A 20,714-nucleotide genomic window follows, 5' to 3' on the forward strand; every position below is an offset into this window, starting at 1 on the left:
TGGGCGTGACCAGTAGATGACCCCTATTGAACTTGAGTTAATCAAGTTACAGTGAAATTGAACGTGAAAAGCTTGTCCGAGTATTAATTGACAATGCCTGGACATGTTGTCCTCAAACTTAATACGAAGGGCGACCTGACCAGAAGATCAGCCCATTGATATTGAGATCATCAGGTCAAGGTCACAGTGACCTTGAAAGCAAAACGTTTGTCCGAGTTATAAATTATCAATGCTTGCCCCCATGACTCTCTAACTTAGCATAAAGGTTGGGTATTACCATCAGATTGCCCTTATTAATTTTTAGGTTATCAGGTCAAATTAGCTGGCATTTCAGTAAATGTATATTTTATTCAATCATCTAAATATTCATTAAAACATGGCGCTCAGTGGGGTATAATGCTTGACATTTATTTGTTATTTCGGTACATAATATAATAATAGAACTGACATGGTAAAATTCTGATTAAGGTTTTGCATGTAAGCACAAGTAAAACCCTCAGTAAATACTTCATGTATTGCAATACAACTTTAGACAAGTTTTTCCAATCATCAAAACTACGTAATATATTGAGTAAGATAACTGTATCTAGCATATCATGTGTATAATGACCCTTTAGTTTTCGACTTAGAAATTATGGTTAAGATTGTGCAAGTAAACACATACAATTCAATATATCAGCACTTTCCTAATGTTTGAAGTTGACTGATTGCTTTATTTTTACTTTGAAATTAAGGTTTTGTATATCAGCGTGCATAAGTCAAAATCACAGCAACTACTTCATGTATTGCATTGAATCTTTATTATATGACCTCAATCTATCCAACCTACTATCTAATGAAATCAGATCATTATATTGCATATAATGCAAAATATGGCACATTATTAATAGACGTTTAAGTTTGAGTTTATAGCGGTGCACTAGTCAAGTGCGCTGTCAATGTGACAGCTCTTGTTTTGTGAAAGAAATCATTTCCAAAATGTGCATACAATTTTTCTGTACGGAAGATGCCATATCGAAATAAACAAGCTTTATACAATGTATTTCAAATTATCTTTAAAAATTATTTGTAGTTTTCTTAAATTGTAATCAATGACAGTGGTACAGTTAGCTGTATTGGTACATACGAATATTTTTGGCTAAATTAACATTCATAATTTATTTTATATGTAATATTTGTTTTTTAAGACAACCGCGTACGACTTCGAGACGGCATTAACAAATATCAGGGACGAGTTGAATTTCAGTATAACGGAGTCTGGGGAACAGTCTGCAGCAAATATTTCGACAAATATGACGCACAAGTTATATGCCGATTGGCGTATGTTCCTGAAAATCAGTAAGTTAAAACTGTCTTAAGTGCATGTAATTATATAATGAAAACTACAGGAAAAAGCATAGATAGCAATGTCAGGCAGACATGGAGAATAAAACAGTTTGTGAAATAGTTATATTTTTACCGTTTACCGTTTATATTGCCACCTATAGGGTGAAGCAAAGACTTGGCGAAGACACACACTTAAGGCCTAAACTAAACGGGAGAAAACACTTTCTCCCACCTCAGATAAGTAGATCGAATAATTTAAGCATGCTAGATATTCTTATCTTGCCCACGGGCGAAGATAAAATGCCCGTATGGAACTCCTTTTTAATGGTTACCACATTGTAATTACCTCCCTTGTTGATGACTGTCGTCAGTAGCATCAAGGAAATCTTGTCTTATGGTAATATTTAGAACGCTTTTTAATTATTTCTCGCTTCAAATGTCACCATAAAACAGTTTTCACGCACCATTCAAGAAATAATGCTTCATTTTCCTTAGAACTATTTAAAAAGACCGATTTAACTATTAACATCAAATGGATCACTGCGCGCATATCCATGACAACCACGTGCTATCGCATATCCATACGCAATTATTTTCACTAAGCACTAAAGAGTTCCAGCAAAAAATACATTTTTACTTAAATTTGTTTAACTGAGGTGGGAGAAAAAGCATCTACCATAGCCGCTCGTGTAAACCTCCTTTCCGCAAAACACCCTACGCTCGGATCGAAATGAACCTATCTTACACTCTCGGCCATGGGAGATACTTATAATGTCACATTTCAATGTTTGAAGACTGCAAATGCCCAAAATAGCTTTAGTTATAAATGTTGGCATTACCGACTCGAAACTGGAGTTTACTTGAGATTTAAATTACTCTTTTGAAACCTCACACTTGTACCATTACTTATCCATCAAGGTAAAAATTGAGACAATCTCACGCATAAACGTTGGTATTTCATTTTTAAACTGTAAATAAGATAATTATCGCGAAAAAACAGAAAGAAGAGATATTGCGCTGTGGACGAAGGATCTGATGATGTTCCAAAGCCGCCACACATCACATTAAACAAATTATGTGACATATCAACTAATTTCAAGTAATTTCATGCACCCGACGAACAGTTGCAAACTATGAAACCATTGGAATAATATAGTCACGCAAAGCCATGTGTCCAGCATAGCTCGCTGAGGTTGGAAGGTTTCAAGACATGTATTGTATTTGCACAAGTGTCAGGTTAAGTATTTTTAACCGCTAGTAAACGGCTCTTTTGCAGATAACACCAATTAAAGTTGTTTTGTGGCGCTATGTGTTTCACGTGCCTGTCATGTTTCATCATGTACCTCTTAAAAAGGTCTTTCTTACGTTTTGGATCTGGGATTTTCCCTGTATTTTCCATAAAAGTATTCATGAAGTTTTATAATTTCACACAAAAATGCTTTGTGGAACATTGGTAGAACATATGTCTTTAAGAAAAATTTACATTAGCGTATAACATGTTAATACAGGCAATTTTTTCTGAATGCCGGACGTCATCGCCGTCATGTTTATAATATTATATTGGGCTTTCCCTGCACAGAACTGCAACAATACATGACCGCTCTAAATATGGCTATGGCTCCGGATCGTTGGTCGTCGAAGATTTGAATTGTACCGGGACTGAAGATAACTTGGACGAATGCGGGTCATATCCTTGGTCAGAAGGCTCTGCCTCACCGTCATGCAATTCACATTATTATGACGTTGGCGTCAACTGCCGTACGTATTGGTTATTCGATGATTGAGCAAGATTAAAAGTATTAACAGTTTTTAAAATCAGTTTTGATGTGTTTGCCTACATTTGTTTTGAGAATATTAATGTAAACACGAAATACACGGGATCGAAATAGCGAAAAAAATCTTGTTTTTATTTATTTACATATATCGTTGTTGTTTTTTTTCAGGCCCGAACACACCAATTCGTTTGGTAAATGGAACAAATGCGACAAAATATTCAGGACGGGTAGAAATAGAATATGATGGAAAGTGGGGGCCGATTTGTGACAGGTCGTTTGATGCACATAATGCAAAGGTCATCTGCAGAATGCTAGGTTTGAACACCGAGTAAGTTGGCTACAAGCAATGTTTACAACGCACATACTTAAAGGTTTTATACTTGAATCGCGCGTATTTTCCCAACGAGTTCATGACCACCTTTATAGAAAGAAGTCGTGACCTTACTCGAACTTGTTTTTTGAAGAAATTGTCCTTGGCAAAACAAGTAAGATAACAAGCGTAAACGGTTCTCTGATATGTTTTACACAACACAAGGATTCTGAAAATTATTGTTCATACGACGTCCATTCAAGAAATAAGTAGACTTACTTTTCTTGTATCCCCATACAAGGTGTTCATAATATTAATTAAGATGCAAATTCATGGGATTCTATCAATTGTTTTGACCTTTTTAAGTGTTTGGTAAGTGTTTTAACTAGTAATAATAAAACAGTTCACACGAGATAATATTGGGATGTTTGTTAAATGTTGAAGCGATTTAACACATTTATATGCGTATATTGCAGTAAAAATATAAAACAAATCTGAACCAAAATTTCCGAAAATCAAGCTTATACATCCGAAGATTCTAATCGAAAAAGATGACGGTCGAAATAAGTAAGGAACAACATTTTTTTTGTATTTTTCATAAACATTTCTTTAAAAAAAAGCTATGAAAATACAAACAGGTGAAGCCATACCATTTCTTTAACCCTAAACGTTTGAAGAAATCAAAACATTTACTGATTTTCAATATCATCTTATGCGAACATGCTTTTTTAATTATTTTTAGAGAAACTGCATCTTTGGACAGAAAGTTGATAAGCCATTTATTACTCTTAAGACAAAATCTTAGTAAAAAATAAAGAAAGTTACTTTAATTATTATATAGTTGAATAATAATATTCATACACAAATGGAAACATCGACGCTTGGCGGCATTGAATTGTGCCATCTTTTTGGACTTTACCTTATTCAAAAGAGAACAACAATATAACTGCTATTGAACGTTTCATGTACAGTGTCAATGTATTTTTGTAATGCCCCCACAAAATTGGGGTTGGGACATATATATTTGACCTTGTCTGTGAGTGCGTGCGTCCGTGATTCCGTCCGTAAATATTATGCGAACTTATGCCACTCAAAATTCCCAAACTATATTAACTAGAGTGGCGAAACTTAAGGGGATTCACAATTGGGCGATGAAATTGTGCACCTGGGGTTTCGTTTCCCGCCGCACCAAGTAAAACTTAGTTATGATTCTTAAATAAGCAATAATTGGCAGTTCTGGACTTGTGACGCTCAAAACTATATTACACAGAGTAACCAAGATGTATTTAAGATTCTTTGGTTTGCTTTTAAATTCACGTAAACTTATCAAGCTTAATTTATTGTGTTAATGTTGATATTTAATGAATACCATCTAGGTTTTCATTTTACATTTACGCATGTTGTCACCAAAATGTCTCATGTATTCAAATATGGCTTTTTTAAGGAGCGCTATCTATCACGGCAATGCGTTTTACGGAACTGGAAATACAGGGGCTATTATTTCTAATCTCAACTGCCAGGGTCATGAACAAGATATATCTGAATGTGGCGCAGACACATGGTCTGCAATCCACGGATACTGCTCGGCAGTTAACAATGTTGCTGTACAGTGTAGTAAGTTTAACGTTTGATAGTTTTAGTGTTCTCATCGAGTCTTCTCGGAGTATTTGATATATACGTTTTTGTGTTGTTTTTTGTATACATATAAACAACTTACTTATCTTTTTATTATTTGATTTTAAGATACACCAGTTCGAGTAAACAATGCATGGACGTTGTATTTGGGTGTGGTTGAAGTTTATATCAGAGGTTCATGGAGAAGAGTGTGTTTTGATAATTTCACAGAAGACGATGCAGAAACGATCTGCAACATTGCTGGTCTACGACATAACTATACTGGGTTTGTTATTAGTTACCATTAGTCGTTTCTTTCCAAAACATTTACTTAGATTTAACGTGACACTCTCATTTAAAATCAAAACATACGTATGTTTTACAAATATATATTTTGAATGATAAACCTTTAACTCCTTACTAAATAATGCATTTATAAAACATATTAATAACTGATAACAAGACCTTGTATTTAATAGCTGAAAACGTAGAAATATTAAATGACAGTGATCAACTATCGTCTCATTTTTTCCCCCTTTCTTTCAAATTTAACACAGTTTTCTTCGTAACAACCACTGTCTTTGATGTTAATCATCTTTTTTGGTATATTAAAACAATTTTATTAATTGACGTGCATCTTATTTGGGAGTAAATAACAGGAATGCGCATCATTTTCTTTCACAGGACCAATTTCTTTTCCTGAAGATGAGTAAACAAAACGAAAAGCTTAATTTAGCGTTCTTATCAAACCTCCAACATTACTACATGTAATATATGTGAATTACTGTACATAAATCATACATATATATTAGTTGATGCGTACACAATAATTATTCAGGAGCGCCACATTCTATGATGCCTCTCGATTTGGTTTCTCGCACTCATATACATCATTAGGAGGGTTCACCTGCACTGGTGATGAAGATGACTTGTTTTTGTGTGGTAATGGTGATTGGGTCGAAGAGAATTTTGATTGCCCTAGTGGCATAAACGTGGCCGTAAACTGTAGTAAGTATTCATTTTAGCTTATTGGGGCAAAAACGCAATATCATGTATATATGACTTACGGTATTGTTAACATAACAATGATTGTTTCAGCCCATCCTACAAAAATAGCAGTGTTATTTTCATCCGTTTTCATAAAAAAATCAAAAGCCGCTTACACATTCTGTCAGTACCAGTATGCACATGTCAAAGATTGCTAAAAGGTTTGGGTCTAAACATGACAAGTAATGCCCCGTTGTTCGTCTAAAAGTACGACATGCCTGTATAAACTCATGTTGTGTCAACTATATTGTTTAAAACGATGTTTATATTGATTATCATGCGCTATCTGCACTATGTTGCTACTACCCGAATATAATCAATTACAGGAGCTGATACCCCAATATCATTAAAGCGAGACGAGCATGCCAAGCATGATCTTATTAAAGGAGACCATGGGTTAGTAGAAATACAGTACCGACAATACCAAGATGGAAAGTATCAGCCTCATTGGGGGACGATATGCGACGATAATTTTGGTGACAACGATGCGCTTGTATTGTGCAGCATGATGGGGTATGATTATGGGTGAGTTGAACTGTAATCAATGTTTAGCTTATCTGTTTTGCTTAGTACCAAAATGTCTCGTCAAAGTCTTTGTGTCGATGTCGAAGTCGACGGGCAAGAAATCTCTAAACTTGTTCATATTATGTAAAACACTATTCATACTATACAAATGAAACGTGGAGCAAATGTTGTCAATACTTACGCAAATCAATATCAAAGCCCATAATATAAATAACTGTCGATATATGAAAAACGACAGTAGACGAGCGTTTGCACTAGGTCCAAATCGGTCTTTTTCTCAATACTTGTCTGAAATGTTTCCGACCGTATCCTATTTTCAGATATATTTACTTGCTTTGAATATTTATTTTATACTTAAAGACGATTATCGGCAACATGTATTGTATCGCCTTTGAATGCTCTCGATACAGACAGTCGCTATGGTCAGTAGGTGATCCATATAGAGTTTGGAATCACAGTAGATAAAAGGTCAATACCATGTTGGACTTTTATAACTAACAGGATACACATCTGTTTCGCGGATCTAGTATTTGTGTATGGGCAATTAAGTATATATGTCTAAAACATTGAATTCTTAACCTTGAATGATTGTTATCTAGAACATTAGATCGAAATCCCGACATCATGGAAGATTACAAACCAGGTGATATCCTAATCGATGAACTAGAATGCATTGGTTCTGAAAACGATGTATCCGAATGTCAAGCAAGGGAATGGTCTACACACGACTGTAACCATGATGAGGATGTGTACATCAAATGTGGTGATTACTTCAATTATTCAAATTTCGACTAATCTGCTATCTTGATTGTTAACCAAGCAAACTACTGTACAAGAACATACTGTTTGTACGATTCTTCGCGGGTTACTATTAATTTTCATTTTCGTCTTTGACTAATGAAAGCTATTTCGAATAAAATTGACATTTTGTTTAAATGTGCCTTTATATGTGCTGACGATCGTTGTAGGCGATATTTCATAACATATTAATTTTACTTTCCAAAGTTAACTCAAGCTACATAGACCCGTGCTCAAAGGACGTCTACAAACGATTGCCAAGCCTTGAGATGAGAGTACTGAACTTCAAAGCAACTGCAAAACCAATTGATGACAGTAAATTGTCTCCCGGCTGGTATTCCGTTGGTAATAATACCCTGCTGAATGAAGAGCCACCGTTCAATCGATGTGGAACCCATTTCCCCATCTTTACACAAGGTATGAGATCTTATTCCATTGGACTGGATTAATAAATGGAATTAGAATTGATGTGTTTCAATTTTGCATTTATAGGACAATCGCAAAATACGGCATATATATGATGATATTTGTATTCGTATCATATGCAATTGTCATTATGGTTTTCAGGTGATCCAATATTTAAGGGGGTAGTTAAAGCTATAGTCAATGGATTTCCGAATGCAGATTTCGGTGTCAAAGTACAGCAATGCGCGTTTGGGTTCGTATACAAACTAGAGCCAACGCCAGTTCCACAAAGTGCCTATTGCTTCGGTATGTAATATATGTCCGTTTCAGTAATCCAAAATGTATTATTATGATTAAGCAACACGAATCTTATGCAAACAGATTCAACGTGATAGACAATCAATGCAAATTAATACTATATTTCATGTGTTACCGGTCCGGATAGAAACAAATAAAACTAGGTTACTCGAGTAAGACGGTAATTAGACTTGCCGAGATACCGGCCACGCAATAATGTTTCGATGTATTTATGTAAGCGTGAGTAAGCGCTATGAGACTTGTTTAAACCCTATTCAATTTTCTGTACTATGGTAAAAGATGGTGGTGTTAGGAAAGACATAGTTAATTGTTGTTGTTGTTTTCTTGTTTGACGTTTTATCTGTGTAATCTTGGATCGCAGTAGATATTTTCTACTAGGCTTGTCTCTATAGCTATAAATAAATTGATTGAAATGCATGTCTTTGGTTATCACTAAACACTTATTGTCACTAAAAGATATTTGATTAGAGTTCTTTACCATGCTTATTTTCAGGTATTGGATCTGAAGGTATGTAAATATTTTGAACTAAAAATGTCATTTTTTCAATTAAAGTCCATCCTTGGCATTAATACTGTGATTTCTAAGGTAACCAATTTACGACCCCGAGCTCCATCGAATAGATACCAGATTTCACATTTGTATAATAGCATTCTTAATATTTATGTTTAAATTTTGCAAATGACCGATGTATTCTCTACATTTTTTTCAATCGTTAATGTTAACTTCTTTTTATGTAACATTTGTATTTAAAGTTTATTATCCGTATTCAGAAGGCATACGCCGCATCGTAAGATTACTTGAATTTTAAGGTGGATAATAAGTTTAGTTGGTTGTGTAACATTTAATTGGTAAACCTAAACAAACGTTATCAATGTGACACTATTTTCATACAGTTCCACCGCCTGCATTTGTTGCCAGTACAGTTGGGACGATTCTGCAGTATGCAGAAAGGGAATTGTGGTTTCAGTGCAAATTTGATCCCGACGAGGAGAATGACCTCTTCTACCAAGTGCAATGGACGATGATTGAAAGCTCAGAAAAACATTTGACAAAACAGTACTGTTCAAAAGAAGATTTAAGCCCATGCTTTCTCACGCATATCGATTTGATGGAATCGAACGTCGGAATGGGAGCTAATGTAAGAGATTCATTACATCTATAAGGCCGTCCAGTGGGATATACTTACACTTGTTTTGAAAAATTGTATACAAACGGCCAGTGTATTGCTCTGTCTGGGGTAATAGTCGTGCCATAACCTTAAAATGTTTCACTTGTAGGTTACCAATTTAATTTAGAACACCAAATATATTATTTTGATGAAATTCCGATATGTATGTTACCGAAACGTTTTCATTTCCTGAAGATTTCTTGTGCTATAAGAGCATTCAACGAGCCTGGAGGACAGCCAGGCCAGCTTTCACAGTTTTCCCGCCCATACTTTGTCGGAATTACAGTGTTGACTTCCTCGTTAACGTTGCGTCGAGGAGAGACGAAGGCCATTGAATTTGAACTTTCAATACCGGTTGTGTGTGACCTTCCGCCGGGTTTACCATGTAAACTCACACTCGACTATTTCACTCCGGACTATGGTACCTGTCCAGGTAATGCTTTAAAGTATGTTGCTATGGTTAATGTCACAGTGAGCGCTTGAAAACGGCCATGATCCTTCAATGATGGTCTGTTTAACATGAACGTCTTAAATGGGTAACCCAATTATCTATTGTTCAAACGATAATTAGATATTCATTAGAAGGTTATATCACACATGTAAGCTGTTGAGGTTGGAAATAGAATACTGGTTATCAAAAAAAGATGATTGATGCTTGTGTGATCTGTCTGTGTTGTTTCTGTTTCGTACGTTGTGTGTCTCTTGATATGTGTTTGCTAAGTCTTTAAAATAGAGTCTTTGTGTACCTTTTGGCATCTGTTCTTCAATGTGTCTTGTTTGTGAATTTTTGTTTTTATGTTCCATTTCTTTGGCGTTTGCCCAGTGCCATTAAATCGGGTGTATGTTTAAACATTTTGCTACTGAGCTTGTTTCTGTAGCTTTTCTAATAAATATTGTTATATAAGTTTCATTATGTTATTGTAGATGCTGAAGCTAGTTTTCCGGACGGCTGCCGATTGACGGTGAACAGCAATGTGACAAATTCAAGACATCATGTAAATGTCAGTGCAGCAGAGACAGGAAATTACGGTGTTGCTGGAAAGTTCACACTTCATTTGCAGGCTCTTCGAGCGAAAGGATTAATATTTCTCTGGAAAACTTACAAGTTACCTTCAATCAAGGTATTTGGCTGGAATAAAAGAAAGGTTATTGTATCCTCGAATATAAACGTACCATAGGCATTAACACTTTTCAAGAATGAATTCTCATTTGATCAGATACGCGCTAAGATTTTTATATAATATGTTCGGGGTTTTAAATTGTTGACTATGAAAAGTTCCCATGCCTTATGCTGTATCTAATACCTGTTATTGCTTGAGTTTAATGATTACCATTTGCAAAAATACACATTTAGACCACTGTTTTCAAGACTAATGATATAGATGGCTTTGGAAATAGGTTGATGTTCTACCTGAGACTGATCGAAACTGGCGTGGAAAGATCTGTTCTGCTAGAAACGATCCTCATATGTACACGTTTGATGGGAGGTAAGTTTTAATGTTTAACATTAACTATTTGCAAGCTTGGTGTTCAATTCATTATTTATTTTGACCTTATCATATCATCTTTCGCAGAGTTATAAATAATTTCACCACATCAACAACGATGAAAGGTCAATTCCTCGAAGCAGATTTACGAGAGTTATAAATCACATATATATTTTTAAAATAAGAACTCGAATACGTTAACGATTTACTTTCACGTGAAATATGTCAATAGCTATTTGGAATGTTTGATTATTTTTTTATAATTAACTTGCTTAACCTAGGGCATATGAACATCATGCCGACGAAGGTGACTATACACTTTACTCGCACATGATCTTCAAGGAAGCAGAGGTATTGAAATTCGCTTATCAGATTTAACTTGCTTGTACATCATAATATATCAAAACATTGTTCATGTCAAACGGTGATTGAAAGTGAAAAATTTGATAAGTAGTAAAGTTGACAGACTTAAGGAATAACAATACAAAATAATAGTCGTATTTTTTAAAGTAATGAAGCAATTTGATAGGAAGTCGTTGTAAAGCAAGGACTCTGTATCCAACAAGCACATTAGTGTACATAATATCATTACTAAGTTCATTAAAATCATCCTGTTACATAGGGATATTGCTTTTACATTGAACATTCCCCTTTTTAAAGATATTTTGTATAATTGTATTTGTAGATTCAACACAAAATAGCCTACTGCACCAGTTCAAACAATCCTGCCAAGTGCAACTGCGGTCTTGCGGTAAGAGCGGGCCGTGACGTATACGTGATCAACGTTTGCAATGGATACATTGATATTGGCTACAAACAATGCTGGGACAAAGCACTTACAGTGAAAAAGGAAAACGATTTCACATACACGGTATGATAGGATTGTCTTCAACATAAATGCAAAACGGATCTCGATAAGCTTTTTTTAAGGCTAGTTCACAAAAATATTGCTTTTATTGTTTACAAACATGAAGCTGCTCAAGTTTCGTTGTAGGATTGTTCTGTATTGTCTTATCGATATTAAAGTAAGGCAAACTTGGGGTCTTTCAGATTTTTATGCCATACGGTACAGCTGTTCGAGCCAGAATCGACAACGCTCCTTTTATGGGCGAAGAGGGAGGAAGGGTTTTGGATATTTCAGTCCTCCCCTCACTGCAAGACAGGCAAGGAAATAGTACAGGACTGTGTGGTTCCCTTAATGACAACAGTGTTGATGACTTTGACAATGAAACGGAATTCATAAATAAGTGGAAAGTCCCTCAAGATCGGTCTTTGTTTACAACCGATGTATATCATAGAGAACTGCCACCTTGGGAATTTCCACTTTGCGTTTGTAAGAAAAATGGTGGTGCAAATGCTTACTCTTGTGAAAAGAGCACGAGTGGATGTTCAAACGGTAGAACGACTGGGTACCATAGCTGTGGTGAAATAATGAATCAGCGATCAGTTCGATCTCTTCATAGACGTCCTAGGATTCCTATTGTGAAGATACCTATCCATAGTCGAGGAAAGGTAAATCGAATGCTCTGCTTATCGTTTTGCAACAAGTATCCTGTTTTTGTCAGTCTTTATGATTATGAATTTCGCTAAGCTTGTCTTCCCTACTATTTTACAGATTCATCTGTGATATGTATGAACTGCCACATTTTTTGAAACATGAGAGTAAATAAAAATCGTAAAAACATGGTTGATAGAACTATGTACACAAAACACAAAACACAAACTGCTTGTTTTAGTTTATGCCTTGTATTAAACATGGATTTAATTTATAATTCTTTCCTGATATTTAGCGAGCAACTGCTCAAACGTACTCATACAACCAGGCAAGGAATGCATGCCAGGGAAATTTTAGGAACTCTAGTACTTTCGGACGATGTGAAAATCTCCCATCAACACATACAAATATTTCAATGCATAACTGTATTAAAGATGTTTTGGTATGTATAATGTATTCCTATATTATATAGTAATTTCATCTATTGAAGTTCGAAAAAGTGACTTTAAATAATACCAAAGTTAATACGTTTAAAATGAACACGAGCGTGTTTACCATGTGTTAAATGGACAATGTATATCGTGTTGTTACAGAGTTATTACAGTCATTTAGGATTCATAAATGATTTCATTTACGTTTACAAACTTAAATGTAATTCAGATAATGAACAACACTGAATGGGCTTCCATTGCAAGACAATCCATGCAAGAAACCTGTAAAACGGCTGTAAGCAGGAACGAAAGTGTGGTGGAAGAAATAATAAAGACAAAGGAGGACGAACTACAGAATGAAACAAACAGTGTCAACAATGCCCATTTACAAGCAGAATTGAATGCATTAAAAGAAGTACAACAACATGTCGAGACCGTTAAGCTGCAGTGTTTAAACGATTGTTCCGGCAACGGAAACTGTCACATTGGTAAGCCTTTGATGAGATATGAATTATAAAAGTAGCGTTTAAAAGCAAATAAGACTGGTAGTTTTACTCCAAATCAACACAGCACGCTTGAGGCCTATTTTGTGTCGATCAATAAATTTGATTTCTACACTAAAGTTAAATGCTTCATTGAAGGTGACAAACCGCTTATTATGAATCAAAATAATACAAAAACACTAATTATTGTACGTAATAAAATATTAATTAAAACAACTGTTTCTACATTTACATTGCAGGTGCATGCCAATGTAACGATGGTTTCGGAGGTAGCGACTGCTCTCTGGATCTTAATATAGCCCCGCTGTTAAAAGGGTTACTTGATGAAGGCCTTTGCGACGAAGATACACACGACTGTACCAACATATTTGTTTTTGGCGGACTTTTTTCTGGAAACAATATTACATGCAAGATGGATAGATTCATTGTTAGTTGTAGTAGCGGCAAAAACGCACAGCAACATTGTAACAACTACATCAAATATAATTACATAATATTTATCTGTTAACAATGAAAAGGTTCCCAATTTTTCTGCAAATAATAATAATAATTATAATATCAATAATAATAATAATAATAATAATGATGATAATAACAACAATAATATTAATTATAATAATAACAATAATTTGACAGCATCATATCTGATAAGTTTTCTTTCTTCGCCAGGTCGACATAAATGGAACAGATCATGACGATGATTCGACGATCGTTCCAGGGCAAACAGAAAGTATCATTGAAACAGTTTGTCCTGTCGGGATCAATAGAAGAGCTAGATCAGCTGACAAAAGACCTAATAAGTTTATTCAAGGACTGAGAGTTTCCGTTAGTAATAACGGCGAAACTTTTAGCAATGACTCTAAGATGTTTTACATCTATAACTCCAAGTGCCAAGCTTATAATAGAGAAAATGGGACGGAGGTTGAATTTACGTTTGAGTTGAAGGTAAAGTGTACATATCACGAACTTACATATCAAACCATTGTTTCCCTTTACACTGTAAGCTAAAACAGTTCGTAATTGATCTAAGAAACAATCAAATACTGAAAAAGACCCACTTTCATTCATAAGATTTAACACTTGTAGCTCAAATTTCAGTACATGTATATCAAACAGCTGAAAGGAATATTTCGAAATATGTTTAATACTTAGTTCATATCCACTTTCTTTACTTTACAAAGCTGTGTACAATCATACCTTGATGATACAAATGAGAAGTAAATAACTGGGAACATTATGCCTTACTTAGTTTACTCTCTGTCACCACAGCAAGGGTACTGTTACATCGCGGGTCAATGCTACTATAACGGAACGATGCATTCGAGCCTACAGCTAAGATGTGACCCCACTCTCAGTACAACAGACTGGACCATTTCCACTGTTTCTCCTCCAACAATCGCCCACGTACAAGGCATGTGATAATATATTAAGGAACTTAAAATCTTATATGTGGGTATGCAGCTCAGATCATGCAAGAATGTTATGTATATCAGTGCTAACGCCAATGAACCCACAAGTGTACACTCATACATACATACATACACACACACACACACACACACACACACACACACATAGCTGTAATAGTATCATTAATGAAAACAGCATGGCGGTAGAAATGGTATTAGTCAAGGACATCAAGTTAAGGGTAGCCAATATCCTAGCCATTTCGATTAGAAATATTATACCAAATATTGTTTTAAACAGCTATAGACAATTATTTGGGAAAGAATGATACTCAATGTATATGATTTCAACAATATGGTTTATATCATGTGTAGTTTAGTTTGTATTATTGAAATTGCAATTGGAAATATTCCATATCAATGCATGAATTTATTTGCAGATTGTAACGACCCAGATCAATGTGCGGATACTAATAACACTGTTTGCACAATGAATAATGAATCTTCCTATTGTGAGTGTGTCAGGGGTTTTGAAACAATAAATGGAACCTGCGTCGGTAAGGAAAAAAATCAGAACCCGAAATGTCATATACTTTTTTTGTTTTATCTAATATGTATATATGATAACTTATAATGATTATCAATTTATAGCACCCTTATACATTTATGCTTATTGTTAAAGATATTATAATTGGACGTATAATAATATTAAAAACAAAAACTCACAATGTAACGCTTGTTTCTTAACACATTGTTACCTATTAACAAATGCCTTTATTGCAGCTTCCAATGAACCATCCGTCGCGGAAATTCTTGCAAAAGGTACTTGCATTACAGTTTATATGTATTATGAATATATGCACACACATTCTAAAAGTGATTCATTATTATATACAATATATAACTAAAACATTAGCTTATGAACATCTTACGGCTTAGGCATACACAGTTCATCTTACCGTTAATTTCAAAAAAAAGACCGGGTTACTTGGACAATTTGTAATGAACGATTTTTTTATGATAATTTGGGTACATTGACTTGGTTACAATAATTTGTTAGTATATATATATAACTGCATATTTAAAACGTATTGCTTGATTTTCAGTTCCTGAAAAGTTTAATAAACACAGAGCGAGCATAAGGTTAGACTACAAATTACAATCCGGGGAGAATCTTAATTCCGCGAAAACGTACAATGCGTATTTGGACGAATTGACAGTAAAGGTAAATTTTACTTATGTAACGTTAATTTCGTTTGGGCCCTTGCCTTGTCACTCTTTAATGGTTTAATTTTGAATGTTCGACTAATGGGGTTGTTCCTGTAGTTTCATTGTAGTTAAATAAAATTCATGGTTAAAATGGAATGCCACACATTTCCAATACTGCATCACTTACCTTGTCTTACTATATATTTCATTTTATTATATATTTTTTAAGGAAAATGTTGTTAAAGGTATTAAGAACACGGATAAATAGTACTTACTTTAAATATTTCAAGTTGATTAATTATATCACAGCTAAATAAAGGACTCCTGCAAAAAACATTTATCAAAATATCGTTGTAGAATATATGTCTTAAACATTAGAACAATTGTGATTAACAAAAAATGTTGATAATCGTAAAATAAAGTACATTATTATAACAGCTTGAGGCTCGGTTTCGACAGAAAATTGGTATTGGTCTCGAAAAGGTAGTAATTGTTTCGCTGAGGTAAGACGATAGTATTTGTTCCTTCACCTCTAAGAACGAAATTAAAAGTACATTTAATTATTATGTTAAAAATAACTCAGAAACATTAATTTAGCAATGGAAGATACACAAATCGATTTCGTTAGACTTTTCGACCTTAAATAAGATCACCTTTAAGAACGTTTTGTTATATCATGGATATACCAGGCCTGTTGCTAGCTACTATTTGTTTTTTGTTCTGTTTCATTAATTTCACACAATATTTTAAAGTGTATAATGCTACTATAAGGCAGCATTTTCTAAGCAACTATATGCTGTTTTATTTTTCCAACTTTAACAAATACAAATACTGTAAGAATTGTTTTGAAATGTCTGTTTTAGTGAAGGGAGTCTAATCATGGAGTTTGTCCTGGTGACATCAAAAGACGATTTCGTAGAAAAGGCTTTATCTTTTGCTTTAGTCGAACTGAGCCAAACCGCAAGTTTTGAGATTTTTGGTTCAACGGCAAACGTTTTGAGAGTTGGTGTTGGAGACCAAGATGGTAATACCATTTTCTTCAAACTTGTAAGGGCATTGACAATAAAGTTGATTTAACAAACATGCTTACAAGCTTCGGTGGATGCTCACTAAATATTTGTAACAGTACAGTTAAACTAAGAGTATCATTATCTTGAAAGAATAATTATCTTTAGTACACGTTCAACGTTTATATCTATATCTTCATAGCAACATCGGTAACCTAGTTTACCTACTATTGGACCATACAACTACACTTTCTTATAACTGATGTAGTACACATACTACTGTTACTTTACAGTTAATTTTTGGTCTACTTCTATGTCCAAAATCAGGCAGTTATATTAACTTTATTCTGTCACTACCATTCATGCTGTTATTAGCATATATTTTAGGCAATTGTGATTCAATGTTAATTTAAATTAATAAACAAAAAACAATAATTTCAGTCGATGTGTCAAATGAAAACAGCGTACTAAATGAATTGATTTTGTGCTCTGCATTTACCGCTCTCAAGCATTGCCAACGTGAATTTGAATGTAAGGTCGTGGATGGTGCACCAATATGCAGGTAAATTGCAATGGAATAATATACTTTTACTTAATTATACCCCCACAAACGAATTTTGAGGGGGTATATAGGAGTGAGCTTGTCGGTCGGTCTGTCTGTCGGTCGGTCGGTCGGTCTGTCGGTTTTCATGGTTTCCGGACGATAACTCATGAAAGGCTTGACAGATTTGAAAATTTTTTGGTACACAGGTGTAACATCAGAAGATACAGGTCAATTTCGATATTGGGGCTGGTGGGGCCAAGGTCAAGGTCACTGTTACAAAAAATAGAAAAACGGTTTCCGGACGATAACTCATGAAAGGCTTGACAGATTTGAACAATTTCTGGTACACTGGTGAAACATCAGAAGATACAGGTCAAGTTCGATATTGGGGCTGGTGGGGCCAAGGTCAAGGCCACTGTTACTAAAAATAGAAAAACGGTTTCCGGACGATAAATCATGAAAGGCTAGACAGATTTGAACAATTTTTGGTACACAGGTGTAACATCAGAAGATACAGGTCAAGTTCGATATTGGGGCTGGTGGGGCTAAGGTCAAGGTCACTGTTACTAAAAATAGAAAAACGGTTTCCGGACGATAACTCATGAAAGGCTAGACAGTTTTGAACGATTTTTAGTACACAGGTGTAACATCAGAAGATACAGTTTGGTACACAGGTGTAACATCAGAAGATATAGGTCAAGTTCGATATTGGGGCTGGTGGGGCCAAGGTCAAGGTCACTGTTACAAAAAATAGAAAAACGGTTTCCGGACGATAACTCATGAAAGGCTTGACAGATTTGAACAATTTTTGGTACACTGGTGAAACATCAGAAGATACAGGTCAAGTTCGATATTGGGGCTGGTGGAGCCAAGGTCAAGGTCACTGCTACTAAAAATAGAAAAACGGTTTCCGGACGATAAATCATGAAAGGCTAGACAGATTTGAACAATTTTTGGTACACAGGTGTAACATCAGAAGATACAGGTCAAGTTCGATATTGGGGCTAGTGGGGCCAAGGTCAAGGTCACTGTTACTAAAAATAGATAAACGGTTTCCGGACGATAACTCATGAAAGGCTAGGTAGATTTGAACAATTTTTAGTACACAGGTGTAACATCAGAAGATACAGTTTAGTACACAGGTGTAACATCAGAAGATATAGGTCAAGTTCGATATTGGGGCTGGTGGGGCCAAGGTCATGGTCACTGTTACTAAAAATAGAAAAACAGTATCCGGACGATAAATCATGAAAGGCTTGACAGATTTGAACAATTTTTGGTACACAGGTGTAACATCAGAAGATACAGGTCAAGTTCGATATTGGGGCTGGTGGGGTCATGGTCACTGTTACTAAAAATAGAAAAACGGTTTCCGGACGATAACTCATGAAAAGCTAGACAGATTTGAACAAATTTTGGTACGCAGGTGTAACATTAGAAGATACAGGTCAAGTTCGATATTGGGGCTGGTGGGGCCAAGGTCAAGGTCACTGTTACTAAAAATAGAAAAACGGTTTCCGGACGATAACTCATGAAAGGCTAGTTTTTCTTGTCAGCAGTGTAACTTCTAAATTACTCAACAGATTTAAATAAAACAATACATGCATGATAAAAGAAGATGCAGTGTGCAGTAACCTTGGAGTTATGTCCTCTTTTCAAATGAATGGTTTGCTTTTCCTGTGTCCAGGCGGCATTTGGGGGTATTTGTCACTCCTGTGACAGCTCTAGTTTAGTGTTGGTATGGTTAGGAACACTTGTATGTCTTCCGGTTTTTTTTAATATAGATGATAAGTTAGCGGTTGCCAATGTTTTAAGTTATGTTATGCTATTGGACCTCCTTTAAAACTAAAGCAATATATATTCTAATTTTATTAGTATTGCTTTGAATGTCAACATATCCATAACTTGTGTTATATACATATAAAACAAGAAGAGTATAATTTGTTGCAATAATATAATATTTATTTTATTCTAAACGTGAATACAATAATGTATGCAAACCTATTACATTAAGCCGACCATCTAAGCCTGCTTGTACTAAACCCCTAGCCGGATTCGAACGCGAGCAATTGTCTGCCAATACTAGTATCTGAATACGTAAAACCCAAGATCTGCATTTTTATAATATGGTATATCATGTTGAGTTTATTAACATATTCTAAAAAATACTAATATTTACGTGTGCTTATGATTCTGTTTTGTATTTCAGCAATTTGGAGTCCTCATCAGACGAACTTTTGAAGGGTATTTGTTCTGCTAGTCATTTTCCTTACCACTCGATTAACATTTCAATAAAAGATGCATTTAGCTGAAAACTTGGCAGATATAACAAAGTAAAACACTATACATATTTTCAGGAACATCTTTGATTGTTTTGATTGTGTCAACTTCCGCCGGCGTTCTGCTGATATTTGTGATTTTGGTGTTGGTGGTCGTGGTATGCAAACGGCAGAATAAGAAAAGACACACCCAACCTGTCGGAAGTTTAGAGCCAAAACACAAGGACAATGTCTACAGAGACATGCATGACATTGCGCTGCAAAAACTGAGGCAAGAACGTGAAACCTGTAAAATCCCGCGACCGAAGTTGTCTGGTTCCCAGCTTGCTTTTGAGAAAGGCATTAAAGATAGCACGCATACTTACGAGGGGACCGTGTACAATAGGTAAATGATGGGGAAAATTTACAACTACGTATAATAATTCAAAAATATCAATGGGTTTATGAACATCTTTTAGAACTATCAAGATATATGGAGTGGTTTTTAGTGCTTTAAGTAAAATAATATGCGTTCAAATGAAGGCAAAATTTAGATAAATCAAGATGATATGATGTGTAAAATCAATATTTCGAATAAGGTTCAAACTGGTTTAGAGTTAAATCTGAACACTAATATGACAAAATACAACAACAAACGTGCAAAGCTCGAAATATTGTAGTAATTTACAATACCATATTTCAGATCGAGACATGCAGCCGACGGTGATAGGTACGAGTACCTCCCTGTGGACAATCGTGGATCTTACTACAACGAAGGATTTCGTAACTAAGACAAGACATGGATTTTGAAATACCCGTTTTGTTTATGGACCTTAGTTCTAGATACTATATATTTGAACTGCTTTGCTAACTATGAGTGTGTCTATAACTTTTTATATATGATCTTTAATTTCTTAGAAGTTTGTTCATATAATGTGATCATGGTTAACTGATTTTGAATTTTTTTAAACGCTTGTTGTTTATAAACCTTGGATTTTTATAGTATTTAGTTAAAGTGCTTTACTCACTCAACGTTTAATATTCATTCTTCAATTTCTTAAGCAAGTACATGTCTATGATTTGATGT

The 20,714-nt window shown here is 34.9% G+C and overlaps 1 protein-coding gene across 1 annotated transcript in view; it reads left to right on the forward strand.

Annotated features, from left to right (window-relative positions):
* LOC128205574 (deleted in malignant brain tumors 1 protein-like) overlaps positions 1 to 20,499 on the forward strand; it is a 53,062-nt gene extending 32,563 nt beyond the window's left edge. Inside the window, 27 exon segments of the mRNA XM_052907309.1 lie at positions 1,188 to 1,338; positions 2,906 to 3,084; positions 3,270 to 3,429; positions 4,856 to 5,025; positions 5,155 to 5,311; positions 5,864 to 6,033; positions 6,399 to 6,597; positions 7,197 to 7,360; positions 7,603 to 7,866; positions 7,987 to 8,106; positions 8,612 to 8,626; positions 9,013 to 9,257; positions 9,483 to 9,720; positions 10,212 to 10,408; positions 10,686 to 10,774; positions 11,056 to 11,125; positions 11,460 to 11,645; positions 11,825 to 12,286; positions 12,565 to 12,711; positions 12,930 to 13,188; positions 13,443 to 13,630; positions 13,873 to 14,148; positions 14,473 to 14,607; positions 16,257 to 16,321; positions 16,682 to 16,842; positions 19,727 to 20,033; positions 20,331 to 20,499. Coding sequence (XP_052763269.1) covers positions 1,188 to 1,338; positions 2,906 to 3,084; positions 3,270 to 3,429; positions 4,856 to 5,025; positions 5,155 to 5,311; positions 5,864 to 6,033; positions 6,399 to 6,597; positions 7,197 to 7,360; positions 7,603 to 7,866; positions 7,987 to 8,106; positions 8,612 to 8,626; positions 9,013 to 9,257; positions 9,483 to 9,720; positions 10,212 to 10,408; positions 10,686 to 10,774; positions 11,056 to 11,125; positions 11,460 to 11,645; positions 11,825 to 12,286; positions 12,565 to 12,711; positions 12,930 to 13,188; positions 13,443 to 13,630; positions 13,873 to 14,148; positions 14,473 to 14,607; positions 16,257 to 16,321; positions 16,682 to 16,842; positions 19,727 to 20,033; positions 20,331 to 20,418 — 4,862 coding nt within the window. The 3' untranslated portion in view covers positions 20,419 to 20,499.
* Positions 20,500 to 20,714: the final 215 nt, after the last annotated feature.

Source organism: Mya arenaria, chromosome 2, assembly GCF_026914265.1.
Source record: "Mya arenaria isolate MELC-2E11 chromosome 2, ASM2691426v1".
Lineage (NCBI taxonomy): Eukaryota > Metazoa > Mollusca > Bivalvia > Myida > Myidae > Mya > Mya arenaria.